At 44.9% G+C, this 21,063-nt stretch overlaps 2 protein-coding genes across 2 annotated transcripts; both read right to left on the reverse strand.

Moving 5' to 3' along the window:
* Positions 1 to 4,574: 4,574 nt before the first annotated feature.
* LOC134407264 (nicotinamide N-methyltransferase-like) lies at positions 4,575 to 6,936 on the reverse strand. Its single transcript, XM_063138954.1, has 3 exons — positions 6,642 to 6,936; positions 6,182 to 6,389; positions 4,575 to 4,990 (listed from the first exon to the last, which is right to left on the reverse strand). Exons 1-3 carry the CDS (start codon positions 6,793 to 6,795, stop codon positions 4,576 to 4,578), a joined length of 777 nt encoding a protein of 258 aa, XP_062995024.1. The 5' UTR covers positions 6,796 to 6,936; the 3' UTR covers position 4,575.
* A 7,921-nt stretch (positions 6,937 to 14,857) lies between these two features.
* Positions 14,858 to 18,873, reverse strand: LOC134407227 (nicotinamide N-methyltransferase-like). Its single transcript, XM_063138872.1, has 3 exons — positions 18,683 to 18,873; positions 17,113 to 17,320; positions 14,858 to 15,485 (listed from the first exon to the last, which is right to left on the reverse strand). The coding sequence occupies exons 1-3, from the start codon at positions 18,825 to 18,827 to the stop codon at positions 15,050 to 15,052; spliced, it is 789 nt and encodes a 262-aa protein (XP_062994942.1). The 5' UTR covers positions 18,828 to 18,873; the 3' UTR covers positions 14,858 to 15,049.
* Between the last annotated feature and the right edge of the window lie 2,190 nt (positions 18,874 to 21,063).

The following is a 21,063-nucleotide window of genomic DNA, read 5'->3' on the forward strand; positions in this document are numbered from 1 at the left end:
GGTCTTTAAAATGGTGTATTTTTGGTTCCACCTCCTTGGTTCTGTGATGCAATCCAAGGCTTCTTTCTCAGTCAAGCCTCACTGATACCTCATCTCACCATCTCCTTATTTGCCTATCTTCACTCATCTGAAACAAAGAAAGAAAGAAAGAAACCCTTTAATATGCCCCTATGCAGCTAGGGGGCAATCCTTACTTTGGCCGGCGGTCACCAGTCCCTTGCTTTTAAAAAATATAGGCAGATATTTTCCCAGGGCGGCAGATTCCTTTTCAAAACTGCACGTGCACAGAGCCTCGAAAGCTTTGATGCAGATGTTGCGTGGCTGCCGGCATGTACGCTGCCTCAGGACACTTTGAAAAAGAAAAGGAAGGAATATGTGAAGGTTTTTTTTTTTTTTTTTTTTTTGCAATGGGGTTGTCTCCCATGGGGGCACTGCTGTGGCTGAGCCCAGCTAGTGAATCTTTAAGCTAGAAAAGGAGTGAAAAAATGAGAGCGGTGAGAGTGGTTCCGTTCAGGTGTAACTTGGGGAAGGCTGGATAGGCTAACAACAGTGCATTCTGCTTAGCACTAACCTAAGAACAGCTCTGATGCTTGATCATAGAATCATAGAATCATAGAATAGCAGTGTTGGAAGGGAGTCCCGGGGAGATGACACCGCGGGGGAGAGCGAGAGGCAGGAGCTGAACTCGTCCGCCGTGCGCACGCAAACGCAAATACAAACACACCGAGGGAGAAAAGTGTTTTGCAGGAGGAGCTGCCGCCGCCGGGATGCGCCACAAGAGCCGCCGGGTGGGAGGGGGGATTATTCGAATGGAAGAACACGCAAGGGTGAAGCGGCCCGAGCAGCGTCTTTGAATGGGGTAGAGATTCTTCCGCAGGCGGCGCTGCCTAGCTCACAGTACACACAGTAAAGAAAGAGGCACTTCTTTTAGCTACGTCTTTAAAAAAGGCGCATGGAAGCGCCTTCGCAACGACGTGTAGATCTGGCCCAGGAATCGAGCAGGGGATCAGACCAAGAGTCCATCTAGCCCAGCATTCTGTTCACAGCGTCCAACCAGCTGTTGACCAGGATCCCCCGAGCAGGACATGGTACAACAGCACCCTCCAGCCCATGTTCCCCAGCAACCGGTGCACACAGGCTTACTGCCTCGGATATTGGAGGTAGCGCATAACCATCAGGGTTGGTCTCGGTTGATGCTAGTGCTCCCACTGAACATGCACTACCCCACCCCTGTGCCACATTTCTTGATGATGTGTAGCTTCTTCTTTCAGCACCGCAGGGTGCGGGAGTAGCTGCTCTTCTGTAACTGCTTGGAGAACATGGGCAGAGGTTTCCAGGCCTCTTGGACATCAGCCGGCTGGGCAGGGCTGTTTTCATATTACACGGCGGCCGCAGGTGTTTGTGCCTCGGAGCGTGGTGCACAAAGTTGTTGTGTTGATAACAGCAGTGTGGGATAGAAAACAGCTTTGTTTCCCACTAGGGTAGGGTGACCATATGAAAAGGAGGACAGGGCTCCTGTATCTTTAACAGTTGTATTGAAAAGGGAATTTCAGCTGGTGTCATTTGTACATATGGGGAACCTGGTGAAATTCCCTCTTCATCACAACAGTTAAAGCTGCAGGTGCCGTGCCCTCTTTTAAATCTGGTCACTCTAGTACAGCTCCTGCAGCTTTAACTGTTGTGTTCTCGATATGTACAAATGATTCCTGCTGAAATTCCCTTTTCTATGCAAATATTAAAGATACAGGAGCCCTGTCCTCCTTTTCATATGGTCACCCTACACTAGGGGCATCTGACATGGGGGTGGAGTCTGATGGACTCCGCCCCACTCAGCCTGCTGGACTAGTGTCCATGAGCCCTCGTTGCCACCCATCCCCGCTCACTGCACTGTGCTTGCCACTGGACATTTTAGCAAGCATCTGGGGAGACAAAACGCTGTGGCAGATAAAAATGTCAAGGTTGGAAAATTTACCCACAGAGGGTTAAGCCCTGGAAGAAGAAAAAATGGACTTGGGCACAATCTTTGGATCCTCGATTCTCTACAGGTGTTGCACATCACTACCGGACTGTAAAAGGTCAAGGCCTCCTGACTCAACAGTTGATTGAATAATTGGCTGATGAATCTGTGTGGAATACCACGTATGAAATGCATATAAAGTTGTACAGATGTAATGGTGGTGTGGCTGGATGCTGGTTGGTGTTGTTATGTATGCTGGACAGAAGATGTTATAGGCCTCAGTAAAATCTTTGCTGAAGAAAGCTATACGTGTCATGAGTATATTTTCTTCCTGAAGGGACAGTGCTCAGAAACCAAGCAAAGAATCAAATGCCGTAGCTGCTGGGTTGCTGCTTAATCTCTGCTAAAGTCAATTCCTGACAAAAAACAATACATGTTGAAAACATTGTAAGACAAATACAGAAAGTTAATTCATAATAGTGGCCAAATGCTATGGATAATTACCTTCCTGAATCAAAGTTACCCGTCTCTGAGTATTCCTGTATAGAATATTATTTATTATTTATTTATTTAGAATATTTATATACCACTCCCCATTGAAAAAATTCAGAGCGGTGTACAAGGTAAAATAAAAATAAAAACAGAATAAAACAGTTAAAACAAAATTTTAAAGAAGCAAAAACAGAGATTCAAGGCTGCATATTAAGGAAAGGCTTCTTGGAATAAAGATGTTTTCAGGAGGCGCCGAAAGGAGGACAAGGTTGGTGCCTGCCTAACCTCCAGAGGCAGGGAATTCCACAGGAGGGGCGCCACCACGCTGAAGGCTCTTCCCCCGGTGGATTCCAATCGGAGGATGGATCTAGGTGGAACCACCAGGAGCAGGCCCTCGGATGACCTCAGTGACTGGGCAGGTTGGTAAGGGAGAAGGCGTTCTGTTCAGCAGGCATCACAGGCCGGACATGGCGACAGGGATCGCCATGTCCTGCAGGTGGACATGGTGACAACAGGAAAAGCCGGCTGGGGACATCGGCGGCGGCGGCAGCAGAGGACACAGCAGGTGGGGACAAGGGGAGGTGGCGAGACATGCACGTGGGGACAGGGAGGGATCGGAGGCCAGGGGAGGTCATGGGGGGGAATCGGGGGAAGGGGGAGAGAGTGCTGCTGCCCGTCCGCTGCTTTTCCAGGCTACTCGCGTTTAAGTGCAGTAGCCGGGAAAAGCAGCGGAACGGTCCACACGCCCGCAGTCCCAGCCTCAGCCTGACCTGAAGCCAGGACTGTAGGAAGAACCGCGCTACAAGCGGTTCCTGTTAGTGCGGTGCCAGGGTGGCTCGACTCCTGGCTAAGGCCAGGATCCCCTGTGCGTCATCTGGACGCACAGAGATGAGCATGGGCCTCGCACCGCGCTAACCCCTGGTCTAGCAACGGCCTTAGTCAAGCCTCACTGATACCTCAGCTCACCATCTCCTTATTTGCTGATCTCCACTACTCTGAAACAAAAAAAACCCACAACCCTATAATAAGCCGCTAGGCAGCCAGGGGCAATCCTCTCTTTGGGCGCCAGTCACCACTCCCTTTCTTTTAAAAAATAAAGACACTGCTGCACTGCTTTCCTTCCCAGAAGCTGGCTGCTCTCCTTTGCCTTCCATTGGCTGCTGATGCTTCTGCCGGGCTGAGAGCATCTTTTCACAAGGTGGCCGCTTCCTTTTCAAAACTGCATGTGCACAGAGCCTCAAAAGGTTTGATGCTGCTGATGGACCCTGGGTCTGATCCAGCTGAGCGCTTCTTATATTCTTAATCACATAAAAAAAATTGTGGGGAAGGAGCGAGAGCTTTCAGGGAAATTTTCTGGGCTTTGACACTTACATCACCATTATGAGCTGGCCAAGAGGTTAGTATGTGTGTTTTTCTTTCTTTTCCATTCCACATTTGACGTGCCCTGTACTTTTCTCCCCTGTCAGGCAGGGAGATGGTTACTGCCACTTTATTCCTAGACCCTGCAACAAACCCAGATGTCAGCTCTGTCCCCAGATGTACAGCAGCTACTGACATTTCAGCACTTTATAAAATATTGTCAAAGACAAAAAAAAATCCACTTTGGTTGTAAGTCAATTCTGTTTTATTGAGTGTAATACAGCTGTATGGAAAAAGTCCTACAAAGAACTTCTCAGCTGGCAGGGTAAAAAACAGGAATATTTATACATAGTAGTAGTTAGCAAAGTTCTAAAGCAAAACAAAGACACATCAAAGAAAACATCTTCATTGTACCTTATCAACAGAAGGCCCATAACTCTTCTGGCAATATCAGATTGACCAGGGTGGACAGTTCTCATAATCAAGCTAGGTTTATTTGTCTTCTACTATATCAAGAGGCCTTGACAGTTAGAAATTCCAACTAAGCATTTCCATCCTGATTTAACATTTTTAGCATTACAGCACATTCAGGCACATACATTATTCCAATCCCATCATTCAGTTCACTTGCAAGAACCAAACAACATGCAGAGGCCTACATACAGAGCAGGTATATCAAGGCTTCTGGCATGTTTTCTCAAAATCAAATCATCAAAATAAAATCTGAAAAAAATCTGTTGCATCTCCCCAACCACTCCCCCTTTAGCTCAGAGCTTCTGGGCCACCACTGTGCATACCGCTTTAGCATCAGTAAAAGGGATGAGGAACCTGTTCTCCTGGACCCATTCAATAGCAAAGCCGGCCTCTTTCAGGGCTTCCTCTACAGATGCCCGCTCCAAATACAGGCAAGAGAACCGCTGCTGGCCAACCATGTAGTAGGTTTCTTCAAAGATGGCATATAAGACAAGGTGGCCCTTTGGTTTAACAAGGGAGCTGATGTTCTTCAGGGCAGAGCGATAGGTCGGCAGGTCTTTGCAAGCCCCTTCCAGACACAAGGAGGAGAGCAAGCAGTCTGCTGGAGGAAGAGCCAGCGGGCCCAGGGGACTGGGTTGGGTCACGTCACATTTCAGTACCTGCCTGACGGCTCTTCGGACCTTCTCTTCCTTGTCCGCCCACTTTTCCCTGGGAGAGAATACAAGGCGGTTATGACAACCTCACCACCACCATCAAACCACTGCCACCATCAAATGGTCATGATTTTCAAGGCCTCAAGGTGCCCGAACCTTGGCAGTGGTTCCTGCAGGAGCAGCCCCATTGTAGCTAGGAACTGGAAGATTCAAGGTGATTATTGTATTGAAGAGTGGTATAAAGAAGTATGGGAGGTTGCTATTAATGATAAATTAACGTGTAACATAAAAGTGAGAAGAGGTATAGCAAAAATGAATGTTTTCGAGGAAATTTGGAAGCAGTTCCTAATATTTGTGTTTTCTAAGGGAAGTGGGAAACCACCAGCAGAAGAGGTGTTAAGCTTTTGGAAACAGGAATGATCCCGAAGGGAAGGGGGAGCACTTATGTTGAATTATGTTGGATTATGTTATGATAAAGCATTATATGTTAACAAATATATATTCAAGCAATTTGTTAGGTATTAGTATGTTAATTGTTATGTTGGTTTGTATTTTATGTAGTAATAAATAAAAAAATATTTTTTTAAAAAAACTGAAGAAGTAGCCCCCCAACAGAAGCTCAGCTGCTTCCCAATCAGATCAACAGGAAGAGGAGATTGCAAGGAGAGTGTGGGTTATATGTGTGTGTAGGCATGGATGATTGCTGTGTGGGAATGGGCTGGATGTGAATGGCGCATGTGTGTACACCTTGAGCCCTTCCCACTGGTATGCACCCCTGACTACTTTTACCCAAAGGATTGCATCCCTCAGAGGGAAAGTTCCCTCCCCCTTGGTCAGAGCCTCCATCTAGTACTAGGGAGTCTGAGGTAGAAATCTTGACTGCTCCACAAAGCTCGTTGGGTGGCCTTCGGCCAGTCACACTTATCTGACAGCCTAAATGACCTTATCAGGTTCTTCAGTGAAGGCTGGTGGACCCATGACTAGTGGGAGCAGTGAATCTGCTCTGTGTTTCAGTCAGAACTTGTCAAAACTCTATGCAGCTACCCAAGGTGTGACACGAATTCTGACTGAAACCCGGAATGGATTCACTGCCCGACTGACAATGGAGTCACAGCCTCTACTGCAATCGTCATAAGGAAAAAGAAGAATATAGGGGAGAGAACAAGAACATTGTCCAGAAGGGATTACAGTGTTAGAACAATCATTGAGTCCAGCTAACTCCTCTCAAACTTCCCAGGTTCCATACCTGTCTCCCTCCAGCTCACACACATATTTCACCACTGGGCTCCAGTCGAAAGCTTCCGGGTCCTTCTTTAGCCAGCGTTGCATCTCTTCCCGGTTCTGATCGGTATAATCTGTGGCAATGATCTCTCGGAAGGACTCACAGGCAGAGAGGAACTGGTAGATGGTGGGCCCACTCCCAATATCAATCAGGGTGTCTCCTCTGATGCCATCTGTACAAAATCAAACCGATATAACACATTTGCTCAAATCTCAGCCATGAGGCTTGGGTAGCAACATATTGGGGGAGGGGAGGGCTGCCAATTCCTTTTGCTGCCATTCAAACAGCGGTTCAAGGCCCAGCCAGTGAGGCCAGTTCAAAAGGTGGCAATTCTGTCCATACTAAAACGGAACATTTGCCCCGGTTTGGGAGATCTTATTCCAAGAAAAGCAATAGCACTGGAATGAATGCACATCGTACTTACCTAGAGTGAATGCCTTGTGGAGATTTTTCAGACAAAAAGTTAACATGGCGCTCTCATCCTTTTTCTCAGGATGAAAAGCGTAGTATGTCTCCAAATAATCTTTTGGAACAAAATGCTCAGCATAAAAGTCTTTTTCTGTGAAGCGTCCCTCCATGATCCTTGCAAAATCCTCAGCTGTTCTTTCTTGGGCTGGTCTTTAAAACTGTGTATTTTTGGTTCCGCCTCCTTGTTTCTGTGATGCAATCCAAGGCTTCTCTCTCAGTCAAGCCTCACTGACAGCTCAGCTCATCAGCTCCTTATTTGCTTATTTCCACTCCTCTAAAACAAAGAAATAAAGCAACCCTTTTAATATGCCCCTATGCAGCCAGGGGCAATCCTTACTTTGGCCGGCGGTCACCACTCCCTTGCTTTTAAAAAATATAGACACTGCTGCACTGATTTCCTTCCCAGAAGCTGGCTGCTCTTCTTTGCCTTCCGTGGGCTGCTGTTGCTTCTGCTGGTCTGAGAGTGCCTTTTCTCAGGGCGGTAGATTTTTGCAGTGGGGTTGTCTCCCATGGGGGCACTGCTGGCTGGGTCTGTTGCTGAGCCCAGCTAGTGAATCTTTAAGCTTTTTTCCAAGCCGTTTCTCTCTCTCTATCAAATCGAATCAGAGTGGTCCTAAAGAATGTGCAAGATGTTTTCGGCACACACTAGGTTGGGAGGTCTACAAGGATTGTGCATCTGCGTCCTCATGCAAACAGCACATACACAGTTGGTCCAGCCTAATTCAGTACTGACTGAGAGGAACTAGAAGAAGTTTGAGGGAAATGGAGATACTCCTTGATTTAGAGAGTCATTACACAGGGGAAAATCGTGTTTCCCTGCTGTCGCTTCTCCGCCCGTGTGTTTGTCCCTCATTACTTCTTCTTTTGAAAGAGGAAGTAAACAACATGCGTGTGGCCCGTTCAGAGGGCCATTTTTTTTAATACTATTTTTTATTGATTTTCAAGTAAGGACAAATACAATAAACACACAGAGTAAAAGAAAACACTCAACAACAATATAAATGTTCCCACAGCACCACTATAAAAAAAGCATGGGTGTTCATTCCTTCAATAAGCACTTGGTACAGAAAAAGATGCAGGTTAAGTTAGAACCTCTGACCAAAAGGATTCCTGAGTCATTGGGGGTCTAGGTTCGCCAGGATTCATATTAATAAATGTGAAAAAGTCCAAACAGTTTTCCACAAATGTGTCTGATGTTATTTCTCCTCTTGCTAACCTGCTATGTTGTGTCAATTTATCATTTAAAGCTAGTTTTTCCAAATCTTACCAAACCAGCGTTGATGGTCAAAAGGTCTGTCGCTTTTCCAGAATTGGGCAATTTCCCACCTGGCTACAACCAGCAAATGGGTGACCAAGGCTTTGGGAATAATGTTTCTATTAGCATTCCTAAAAATAGAAAGTAGAGTCAGTGCTGGATCAGTTTCTACTTCAACATGGATAATGTTTGTAATGGTTTGGAAAACCCTTGACCAAAAAGTTTTGACCTGTGGCCCTGCTTCTCCTGCACACAGCAGGAGATAGCTGGAACTTCCATCTTTAAAAATAAGTTGGACTGACTGGGGTGTTTTTTTGTCACACAAAGAAAGCTAGAAGGGGCGGGAGGCAGACGATGTTGTGAGAGGGACCCATTGCTGTGAGTGCCCAGCAATGGGGGTGCAATAAATATGTATCTGATAGAACATTTAGTCTGAGCTGGAATCAAATCTCTAGTAAAGGGCTGCTATTTTAGGATGAGTTAACAGAGTATTTAAAGTTACTTCCCCCTCTTCCTTCCACACCCCACTTTTCAGGGGAGAGTGAGTCATATCTTTTCAGATTGTAAACCTGGCAGGCAGCGATTGTCTTTCCTGATTGCATGTAAGCTGCTCCGGGAGTCTTTGTGGCTGAGGGGCAAGATAAAAATGCTTTAAATAAATAAATCGCAAATAAAGAATAAAGTTGTTACCCGTCCAAACAAAGCGATAAAAAATAACCTAGCACAGAGCCAGCTTGCCAGAAATATCAATTCCTGCAGTGGAACTGGGACCCACAGTACTGGCACAGCTGAAAGATGTTTGAAAATGCTTTTGCTTTTGTTCCACTGTCACCTCTGTTCAAACAGGCTTCGCGGGTTTTTGCAGCAATACAAAACTTGCCAGACCTGCTTATCTAGGGTGACCGTATGAAAAGGAGGACAGGGCTCCTGTATCTTTAATAGTTCCATAGAAAAGGAAATTTCAGCAGATGTCATTTGTATATATGGAGAACCTGGTGAAATTCTCTCTTCATCACCACAGTTAAAGCTGCAGGAGCTATACTAGAGTGAGCAGATTTAAAAGAGGGCAGGGCACCTTCAGCTTTAACTGGTGTGATGAAGAGGGAATTTCACCAGGTTCCCCATATATACAAATGACACCTGCTGAAATTCCCTTTTCAATACAACTGTTAAAGATACAGGAGCCCTGTCCTCCTTTTCATATGGTCACCCTAGCTTATCAGAAGCAAAAGTGGCAGGTTCTATACGCACAATAAGCTCTGACCCCTGTTTTATGGCAAATCCCACACTATCTTGCCATCCTGAATTTCTTCTTTGGAGAGTCACTTTTTTTTAACAAACTGTTTGGGGGCTGTTTCTGACATCATTAGAATTACAGAACACATAATATTCTAGCTTCTGGAGATTTAAAAAGTCAAAATAGATGGATTAAGGAATGAAACTTTTTTAAAAAATAAAAAATCTGCCAGGTGGGAGTGAGCCCTCTTTCTGTACCTGTCTCCCTCCAGCTCGCACACGTATTTCACAATCGGACTCCAATTGAAAGTGTCTGGTTCCTTCTTTATCCAGCGTTGAACCTCTTCCTGGTTCTGAGGGGTGTAATCTGTGGCAATGATCTCTTTGAAGCACTCACAGGCAGCGAGAAATTGGTAGATGGAGGGTCCACTTCCGATATCAAGCAGGGTGTCTCCTTTAATGCCATCTGTGTTTTAAAGACATAATGAGATTTCCCTCCCACCTAGATGAATGACTTACCTCCGCCGCATTTTCCCCTCCTTCATTCAGTCGTGCTGGTTGGATGCTGTTACCTTTTACAAGAAGATGAATTAAAGTGCATTGGAATGAAGTGACCCTATGGTTCCTTGGTTCTGTATTTTTTGTTGTTTATTCGTTCAGTCGCTTCCGACTCTTCGTGACTTCATGGACCAGCCCACGCCAGAGCTTTCTGTCGGCTGTCGCCACCCCTAGCTCCCCCAAGGTCAAGTCTGTCACCTCCAGAACATCATCCATCCATCTTGCCCTTGGTCGGCCCCTCTTCCTTTTGCCTTCCACTTTCCCTAGCATCAGCCTCTTCTCCAGGGTATCCTGTCTTCTCATTATGTGGCCAAAGTACTTCAGTTTTGCCTTTAATACCATTCCCTAAAGTGAGGACCTCCACTTCCCTTACTAGGCTTCGTCCTTTTTCTTCTGCTGCCCCTTACGCCTGGAACGCTCTCCCAGAACACTTGAGAACTACAAACTCAATCACTGCTTTTAAAACTCAGCTAAAAACTTTTCTTTTCCCTATAGCCTTCAAATATTGAGTTTGTTCTGACTCTATACTGTTAGCTTCTCCCTACCCGGTGCCTGTTAACACTTCCCTGTGCCTGTTTGCATTCTCCTTCCCTCTTTATTGTTTACTACAACTTATTAGATTGTAAGCCTATGCGGCAGGGTCTTGCTATTTACTGTGTTATCTGTACAGCACCATGTACATTGATGATGCTATATAAATAAATAATAATAATAATAATAATAATAATAATAATAATAATAATAATAGAGCAGTCTGGCTTTATTTCCTGGAGTGTGGGCTGGTTTGATCTTCTTGCAGTCCAAGGCACTCTCAGATGCCAAATTCCATGAAAACCAAATGCTTCCATCAATCGATCAATCTATTTGTATACTGCTTTCTCACATACAGTATGCTTAAAGGCAAATCCCTCCTGCCCAAGCCCAGGTGAGTCCTCTTCCTGGTCTTCACTGCTGAAGTGACCAATGAGGAGAGGAGAAACTGAGCTCAGAACTGTTTCATTTACACAAAGCCACCTCCAAGGCTGAATCTTTCCCCAACGCCACCACTTCAGGAGTGAATTAAAGCAAATCCCTTCATCCCCAGCCCAGTGATCATGATCCCCAGCCCCCCCCCCCCCCCCCCGTGAGCTTTGAGGAGCATCTGCCCTTGCATAAAGCCATTTGTGAGTGCCTAATCTTCCTCAACTATGCATTGAGAAAAGCTCCAACGCTCTGCCCCAGCTGCAAAGCAGGCCTCTAAATACTCAGTTGTGAAAAAAAGAGAGGTGGGACAGCACCATGAAAAGACTATAGGAAAAAGAGGCGACTAGCTCTGGTGCTATGAAATCTCAAAAAGGTTTCTTTATTTTTCTTATACGAAATATAAAAAAAAGTTCTAAAAACTTTAAACCAAATGTGTACAACGCTCAATGTTTTGGATCTTGTGGATCCGTCGTCAGGAGCTGCACAATGAAATGAAATACTTTTCTAAGTATTTATAAATTCAAAACCTTATTGATATTTTTTTACAAGATCGCAGTCGTATTCATTCTGTCTCCGTCAGCAGTCAAACTGTTCTGTCAAACTGCTGACGGAGACAGAATGAATACGACTGCGATCTTGTAAAAAATATCAATAAGGTTTTGAATTTATAATTACTTAGAAAAGGTAATTATAAGGTAATAAAAAGTAATTCATTTCGTTGTGCAGCTCCTGACGTTCCTAAAGTTCTTAAGTAGACCTCAACTCTAGGGAATGCTGGCTCACCTATAAAGCCTTTTAATTTACCTGCTGCCACTAGAATAAAACCTCTTTACCCAAAAGAAATGGATGCAAAGTTCCATGAAACCAAATTGCTTCAATCAATCAATTTGTATTCTGCTTGAGCATACTACATACACTATGCTCAAAGGGCTTCAGAGCAAAGCAAGATGAAAGAACAATACATCCCTATACATGTTAAAGAAAAGTCAGAGCAGCTGGAAGCACGTCATCAACCACCAGTATCAAAACAATTAACAAATCATTTCATTAGCAACAGCAGCAACAAAACACGGGGAACAGCCTCTGAGACCTTGCTAGTTCACAGCAACAGAGTATAGCCTTTTAAAGAGCTTCATGGGGAGGCAGGGCCAGTCCCTGCCTTATGAGCCCAACTGAGTCCATGGAAGTATTATAATGATCAATAATTATAATTATTATGATGTATAAAGCACTATCAATGTGTATGGCACTTTACAGAGAGGAGCACAGGTCACTGTGCTGAGGTGCTTGCAAGTAGGGCTGTGCTCTGCTTCTCTTCGGTTCTTAGAAGCGATAGTGGAGCGGCCTGCTTCGCCTCCGTTACAGGCGGAGGAGAAGCGGATCGGGTGGCTAGTGAAGCATGGTGAAGAGAAGCGACCGAAAGCGAATAATTTGCTTTTACGCGGAGCGCTCCGCCCGCCATTTTAAAGAGCTTCACGGGGAGGCAGGGCCAGTCCCTGCCTTATGAGCCCAACTGAGTCCATGGAAGTATTATAATGATGAATAATTATAATTATTATGATGTATAAAGCACTATCAATGTGTATGGCACTTTACACAGAGGAGGACAGGTCACTGTGCTGAGGTGCTTGCAATGTAGATCCCCCCCGATGCAAAGTTCCATGAACATCAAAAGCTTGATACTCCTATATACCTCAGTCTATTAAAATATCATCATTATCATTAAATAATGACAATAATTTATTCATGTTCACGGTACTTTACAAAGTACAGAAAGAGGAACGGTCATATAATTCGACACAGGAGAGATAATATAAATACCAGTGATTACTATCTCCCCTTATTGAAGGGTGTAAAAGAAAGGGCTGTGTGCAATCCTCCCAAATGGTGTTCCATCATCCCTTGCGCCATACTGTGTTTGGCCCTGGAGCAAAGTCCTGACCTTCAGTTCACATCACAAGATTTCCCAATCTTGTTCTGTGGGACGTGTGCAGATCGCCTCTTCTCCTGTTGCTGGTTTCATGCCTGAGATTCTGTTTTTTTCCCCAGGGTCGCATCCTACCCTGTTGCAACCTGGAATGGTAAAGCCTTGCTTTTTATTTACTGATTTATGCTACGTGTTTAATGCCACACCTTTCTTGCAAACTTTTCACTGAGTTATCAGTGGCCTATGTATTTTTACAACGGCCAATACTACTCTGGGAGATTAGATGCAAAGATTACGGCAGGGCTTTTCCACAGGAAAATAGTTTTTTACAAGTCCAGATTGTCACGCAGAAGGTGATAGAAGCTCAGGGCTACAATACCTGATGGAGTGCCTCTCCTGGCACAACCTCACTACGCACATCATCTAAGTCCCTCTTCCAAGGGAGGCTCGGAAGGTGGTAACAAGAAGGAGGACTTCTCCGTGGCAACCCCACATTTACGGAATGAACACCCAGCAGGGCTTGCCTTGACCCAAAACAGGCCTTTCTCCTACTCTCACGGATCTGTCATCATACGATAAAGTTTTTAATCAGATCATGGGACATCGCTTGGATATGTGTCAGCTCTGTTTATGTTTGCAGCTAAACTGTTCTGATATTTTGCATAATACTGTATTTCTAAGGCATTTAATCTTTGTAAACCACCCAACAGCTTTGGCTATTAGGCAAATGCAATAAATGAAATGAAATGTGGCATTGATTAGAATCCCCCCTCTTTTGATACAGTTATTAAAGGCACAGAAGTCCTCCTTTGCATTTTGTCCCCCTAGGAATACTCTCACTGCACAGTTCCACTAGATGTGAGAAAGAGATGGGTGTGTGTGGATTGAAGAGTTTTGCCTGAGCCCAAACAATTTCAGCTCAGAATTGCAGTGACCTTTGTCTCTGAGTCACCCGGGAGATGCCATAGGGCCCAGCAAAGAGAAGCTGAGCCAGCCTTCACCTACCTAGTTATTTTATTTATTTATTTATTACACTTATATACCGCTCCCATAGCCAGGGCTCTCTGGGCGGTTTACAGAAATTCTAAAAATTGAGGTAAAAACAAGTTCCCTCCAGATGTGGAGGACTCCAACCCATGCGGGCTGGGGATGATGGGAGTTGCAGTTTAACATATCTAGAGAACACCAGGTTGTGGGAGGATGAGGTGAGTCTTCCTGGCCTTCACTGCTGAAGCGACTGATGAGGAGAGGAGGAATTTAGCTCAGAACTGTCTAGGGAGGCCATATGAAAAGGAGGACAGGGCTCCTGTATCTTTAACACTTGTATAGAAAAGGGAATTTCAGCAGGTGTTACTTGTAGGCATGCAGCACCTGGTGAAATTCCCTCTTCATCACGACAGTTAAAGCTGCAGGAGCCCTGCCCTGTTTTGTATCTGGTCACTGTCCTGCAGCTTTAACTGTTGTGATGAAGAGGGAATTTCACCAGGTGCTGCATGCCTACAAGTAATACCTGCTGAAATTCCCTTCTCTATATAAAATGTCAAAGATACAGGAGTCCTGTCCTCCTTTTCATATGGTCACCCTAGAACTGTCTCGTTTACACAAAGCCATCTCCAAGTCTGAAGGCCAGATTGATTATATAATCAATGAAGGCCAGATTGATTAATAAACCCAAATTTAGAGATGCCACCTCCTATGTGACCTAACGAGAAGTCTCCAGTACCCTGGGCAATGTGGTACAAATTTTGAGCCCCATGGAAACCATGGACAGGGAAAGCATTGAGGGATAACTGAAAAGTGAGTTGAATGTTAAAGCTGCATTATTTTCCAGGTGTTTTGCCCATTTTTCATCAAATGGTAAATCTTAAAAAGATGCTGAAAGCAATGCTGCATGGGTAATATTATTTGTCAGTCATGACAACATATTTATTTTGACAAGTGCTTGGAAATCTTTACTGCATTTGCCCTAATAACCACCCTGTGGGGTAGTAGTATTTCTTGTAATTTTACAGATCGAGAGATGAGGCTGAGAGATGGAAGACTTCTCATGTGAATCCCTGGCAGAGACAGGATTTGAACCCAGACCTCTCTGATCCAAAGCTATTCAGATTATTTAACTCTAAGGATGACAAATCTATCTATCTTGTTTGTTTGTTTATTTATTTATTTTATTTATTCTTGCATTTATGTCCCACCATTCTCTCTCCAAGGAACCCAAGGTGGCATACATAAATCCTCCTCCTTTCCATTTTATCCTCACAACAACAACCCTGTGAGGTAGGTTGGGCTGAGAGTCTGTGACTGGCCCAATGTCACCCAGTGGGTTTCCATCGCTGAGTGGGGACTAGAACCCGGATCTCCAGACTTCCAGTCCAACACTTTAGCCACTACACCACACTGGCTCTCAGTTTACTGTTTCATTGTGTTATGCCTCCTTCTCTTTGCGTGCAATGATGAAGTAGGTCGCAGCGAAATCACTTAACTCGGACATCTCCATGGAAACCCTGGGTTGCACCTTGAACTCGACGAGAGCAAACCCATTTGCACAGATGGCTTCCCGCATGAATTCCTCGGTCAGGTTCAAGCTGGAGAACCTACGGGAGCCAACCATGTAGAAATTGCACCCCAAGACTCCAGCAAGCACCAAGTGTCCACTGATCTTCAACAGAGAGCTCATATTCCTCAGAGCAGCCCTGAAGCTGTTCTTATCTTTGCAGGCACCTTCAAGGCATTCCACCGAGAGAACGCAGTCAGCCGGGGGCAAAGTGAGGGGATCCATCGGGTTGCTTTGATGGATGTCGCATTTTAAAACCTGCTTGACGGCTTTTCTGAGCTTGGCCTCTTTCTCTGCCCACTTGTCCCTACAGAAAATCAGAAGACAAAGACAAGATTATGAAGACCCTGGCATGCCATCAATGAGACCAGGGGCAGTGGATAGAAATAGCCCTTGGCTAGTAACATGATCAGATGAGTAAAGTTCTTACGCACTTTGACATTTAAGTGCAGCCTTTGAATGCCTAATTTAGAATTCCACTCTCATTTGCACTGTGAGTTCAAGCACATTGACGTGCCAGAGATTTTGATTCTGGACAATGCCAGCATTCAAAAGCTCACCCAAGCTCATGGGAACAGAAGGGGAAGAAGCGGTGAAGGAAAGGGCAGAGATATAAGTCAGAGTTGCCAACTTTCCAGCAGGCTACTGCAGCTGCGCCTGTAACCGCAGCTTCTTATACACCGAGTTCAAGAGACAGTGAGGGCCTTGCTAGACGAGGTCTTAGTGCGGTGTGAGGCCCGGTTTCCCTCCTGTGCATCCAGATGATGCACAGGGGAATCCGTCAGGCCACGCTGAGACCTCCCTTAACGCGCCATAAGCAAATTCGCTTATGGCGCGCCTTTTCCGCAGCCCCGGCCTAAGGCCGGGGCTGCGGAACGTCTAGCAGTGTCCGTGGCTTTTTGCGGCTACTCGCTCTTGCGAGTAGCCGGGAAAAGCCACAGACTGGGCACAGCGCTCATACGAGTGCTGTGCCCATTGGGCCGGGGGGGATCCTGGGGGGGGAGAGGGGGGAAGGCCGGATCGGCAGGAGAGGGGGATGGCGGAGGGCAGCGCAGACATCGGGGATGGGGGGATGGCGGAGGGCAGCGCAGACATCGGGGACGGGGATGGTGGGCGGGTAAAGAGTGGGCAGGGGGGCAGGGGAGGATCAGGAGCGGGGAGGGGCTTAATTAAAAAAAAAACACTTACCTTGTCCGGAGTCTTCGGGGTGCATGTGGCCCCTTTAACACTAAAAAAAAATGGCCGACGCTGCAGGGCTTCCAGAGTCCCTGCGCGTCGTGCGTGTACGAGGCGGGGCAGCGCGTGCTAAAGTTAGCGCGCCGTCGCCCCGCCTCCCTGCTGGCTTATCCGGCTAGTCTAGCAAGGCCCTGACATTCATTTCTGTGCTGTGAAATGCCTCGCCTGCTTTCTGCACATCAAGCTGCTCCTACTGGCGCAAGAGGAGGCCAGGCTGCCTGGTTTTGTTCTGCCCAGTTGACATTAGCCAAACATTAGTAGTGCACTAGATGCTCATAGATGAGTCTGAGAGATGGAAATTAAAATCCTTGCTCAATCAAGAACCTCACTCGCTGGCCCTGGGACCCTCATCCTCTCAGGTCTCAGAATCCTCTACCCATCCATTCACATTCCCAATTCTTGCCCTACTCTTCCCCTTTTCCTTCAGCCAGCCAGCCAGCCTGTCTCTGGACTCCTGTCTATCAGTCCCTCATCAAGCTGACCTTTCCCTTCCCTCACAGAAGTTGTTCTTTATCAGCATTCCATTACAAGCATACTCCCCCCGACTCCCCATTGGTCAGAACGAAATGTGACCGTTCCATGCATCAGAGGACCCCAATCCACTGGCAGGGCCCATCACAGGGGGTACGCTTTGCCTTGAGTAGCCAGAGGCAACTTTTCTATTTTTAAAAAATCTGCATTTCATCGAGTTTCCATACCTGTTTCCCTCCAGTTCACACACGTACTTCACCACCGGGGCCCAGTCAAAAGCCCCTGGTTCGTTCTTCAGCCATTTCTGCAGTTCCTGGCAGTTCTGTTCGATGTAATCTGAGGCGATGATGGTCGTAAAGGACTCGCAGGCAGAGAGGAGTTGGTAAATGGTGGGGCCGCTGCCTATATCGATCAGGGTGTCGCCTTTCAGGAGCCCTGGTGTAAACGGAAGGAAGAAGACTCAAGGACCTTCCTCTTGCCTGATTGTAATCAAACCAGGGGGCTGCATAAATGGCAGCAGGTTGCCACTGCGATGAGCAAAAACCCATGCTTTTGCTGCTTCAGGGTGATGGTGGCAAATCCTGACACTGCAGCAAAAGTGTGTGGTTTCCGGTGGCCAGGGCTGCCCCCAGTCAGGGGTTGCTATCTGCCTGCCCATGCCTCTGCTGCGACTCCAGAGTGAGGCTAGACGGCTAATGTGCCATACTTGCCTTGCTCTGAAGAAAAAAAAGTCGGGATAACTCCCCAAATCCCCCACCCCTACCCCAAGTAGCTTCGCAGCTTTCCTGGAAAGCCCTGCAATGGTTGTGAGGTGGCTGCTGCATCGTATAATCGACGCAGCACCACTGCGCACACCCCCTAGGGTGTTCCATGTGTAGAGACAGCCCTCAGCTGTGACCCAACAGGGAGTCCCAGACCCTTTGCCAAGGAGAACACTTAACAAAATTCTTGGTTAACTTGGAGCAGAGGTGAGCGACTCATAGGCTTTTATATTGTTGGGAATATTGCAGCCTCTACTGCACTTTACAGGAAGGGGGCAGTTTAGCACACAGTCACTGCTGCAAATGTGAGGACAGATCTGAATAAGGGCATTATTTTTACAGGCCATGAGCAGCATGGGAACTTTTTAGCCGGAGAAGAGAAGATTGAGGGGAGACATGATAGCACTCTTCAAATAAGGTTGTCACACAGAGGAGGGCCAGGATCCCAGAGTGCAGGACACAGAATAATGGGCTGAAGTTACAGGAAGCCAGATTCTGGCTGGAAATCAGGAAAAACTTCCTGTTAGAGCAGTACGACAATGGAACCAGTTACGTAGGGAGATCGTGGGCTCTCCTACACTAGAGGCATTCAAGAGACAGCTGGACAACCATCTGTCAGGAATGCTTTAGGATGGATTCCTGCACTGAGCAGGGGGTTGGACTCGATGGCCTTATAGGCCCCTTCCAACTCTACTATTCTATGATTTTGCCTGGAAAGGTATAGGATGACCAGGGACACGGAGCCTGTGAAAGGATAAGCATGACTTGCTCAAAATGTCCTGAAAGAAATCACTTTACACAAACACTGGAAGCTGTCTTTTACAGTCAGTCCGTTGCTCTGTTTAGGTCAATGTAATCAACACTGTTAGGACGAAACTCACCCAGGTTTCACAGGGGTATCTTCCCAAGTCCTACCTGGAGATGCCAAGGATTGATCCTGGCACTTTCAGCATGCAAAACAGCTGCTTTGCCACTGAATTGCAGCCTTTCCCCTGTTCATGTGCACACAAAGATTACAACGATAGCGATAACCTACCTGAAGAAAAGGCTTTGCAAAAGTTTTTGAGTGCAATTGTCACCACTTCATCCCCAATGGCACATTCTCCAAACTTGAAGTATTCCAGGTAGGCTTTGGGGTCAAATTCTGCCTGGTAAACCTCTCCTCCCGTGAATTCAGCCATGATGTCTTCTCTGCCTTTGCTGATTCTAAATGTGCTGCTTCCTTACCAGGGGCCTCTCATTAACAAGTTGGACCTTTGCCCAGGAACCTTGTCCTCAGTCCAGGAGGAGATTAGATTTTTTTTTTAAAAGGGAGATTTGCTGAGTTTTCAGGAACAACAAGGCTGGGTGAAGTTTTGTTTGAAAGCATGTGACAATTTAGTAAAACCACATACATTTCTAAAAATTATTACTAATAATAACTAACATCCCTAATAGTAATAACTAGGGATGTTGGAGGAATCCGTTGTGGGTGGGTGGAGTTCCATGACATTCCCATGGTTGAGTAAAGAGAAGAATATGAAAGTTAAAGAAATAATAAAATATTTGGGAATTAAGCTTACTAGGAATTTAGAAGAACTAGAAAAGGAAAATTTAAATAGTTTGAAAAAAGAAGTCATGAGTAAACTAGAAAAATATAAAAAAATAAACTTATCTTGGTTTGGAAGAATAGTCCTTATAAAAATGAGGATTTTACCAAAAGTAATTTTTTTTATTTAGAATGATGCCAATAAGAATATCAGAAAAAGAATTAAAAAGTTGGCAAAGTATAGTAAATAACTTTTGTAATGGTGATAGAAAGGCGAGATTAAGCAAAAAATGTTGGTATGTAATGCAAAAAAAAGGAGGGCTAAGGCTTCCAAACATAAAATTATATCACGTAGCTAATAGGTTGAGACATGTAGTAGAAAGCATGATAGGATTAGGAGATTTAAGTCAGTTGGAGGATAGAAAGGGAGAGGATACAGAGTGGAAATTAGAATTTTTTTTTAGAGATTATGCAAAGAAATGGGGGGAAGAAATAGAAACCCCCCTTTTAAAAAATCACTGGGAAATATGGCAATTATATAAAAAGGACTTACTTCCGAGTATTTCCCCAATAGCACCAGTGATAATGATGAGGAACTTTCCGGGAAATTTAAAAGACAAGTTGGAAAAAAGTTTAATAGAGAGAAAGGTAATGAAGGTAAAAGATTGGCTAGAAAAGATGAGAACTAGGGAAGAAATAAAAGAGAGACTAAAATAGGGAAATATAATGTGGTTAAATTATCTTCAACTGGAACAGTGGACGAAGAAATGGTTAAAGGATAATGGAGGGTGTAGAGCTATTACGAAATTTGAGGAGCTGATCTTAAAAAAAGAAAATGAGAAAAGAGAAAATAAACTAATAAAAGGTTTAATGAGTGAGATATATAGAATATTAGTGGAGAAGGGAGAGACGGAAAATGTAGGCAAGATGGTATGGGAAACTGACTTGAAGGAACCAATAGGGCAACAGAGTTGGGAAGGGATATGGAAACAACGAGTGTTGAGAAATATGTCTGTGAGGATAAAAGAAAACTGTTATAAGATTGTTTGGAGGTGGTACCTAACCCCGGTAAAATATAATAAAATAAATAAGATGAATTCAGCAACATGCTGGTGAGGTTGTCAAGAGAAAGGAATGTATTTACATATGTGGTGGGAATGTGAATTTGTACAAAAATTATGGAAAATGGTGTTTAAAGAGATAAAAGAAATTTTAGGAATGGAGATTGAAGAGACACCTATAGTGGCATTGTTATCATTATATGGAAAATTTAATTGTAATAAAGAGACAAAAGTATTGATAACGAATTTGTTAACAGCAGCAAGATTAATGATATCTAGGAACAGGAAGGTTCAAGGGGATTATCATATAGAAGACTGGTATAAAGAAATATGGGATATTGCTATTAATGATAAATTAACATGCAATATAAAAGTTAGAAGAGGAATGATAAAAAAATGAATGATTTTGAGGGAATATGGAAACCTACCTGAAGAAAAGGCTTTGCAAAAGTTTTTGAGTGCAATTGTCATGACTTCATCCCCAATGGCACATTCTCCAAACTTGAAGTATTCCAGGTAGGCTTTGGGGTCAAATTCTGCCTGGTAAACCTCTCCTCCCGTGAATTCAGCCATGATGTCTTCTCTGCCTTTGCTGATTCTAAATATGCTGCTTCCCTACCAAGAGCTGCAGTTACAAGGGACTGCAGGTCATGCTCCCCTAATATTAATGTTTACACACTTGTCAGTCAGTCAATTTATTGTATTACAAGCAGTTAGCCATTACACACAAGTTAAACAAGAGAACAGTTTAAAACAGTCATAAAAATAATTGAGCATCATAAAAGGGGTCACTACTCAAACCTTTCATGCGTATCTGCATAGACTTAA

Source organism: Elgaria multicarinata, chromosome 12, assembly GCF_023053635.1.
Source record: "Elgaria multicarinata webbii isolate HBS135686 ecotype San Diego chromosome 12, rElgMul1.1.pri, whole genome shotgun sequence".
NCBI lineage: Eukaryota > Metazoa > Chordata > Lepidosauria > Squamata > Anguidae > Elgaria > Elgaria multicarinata.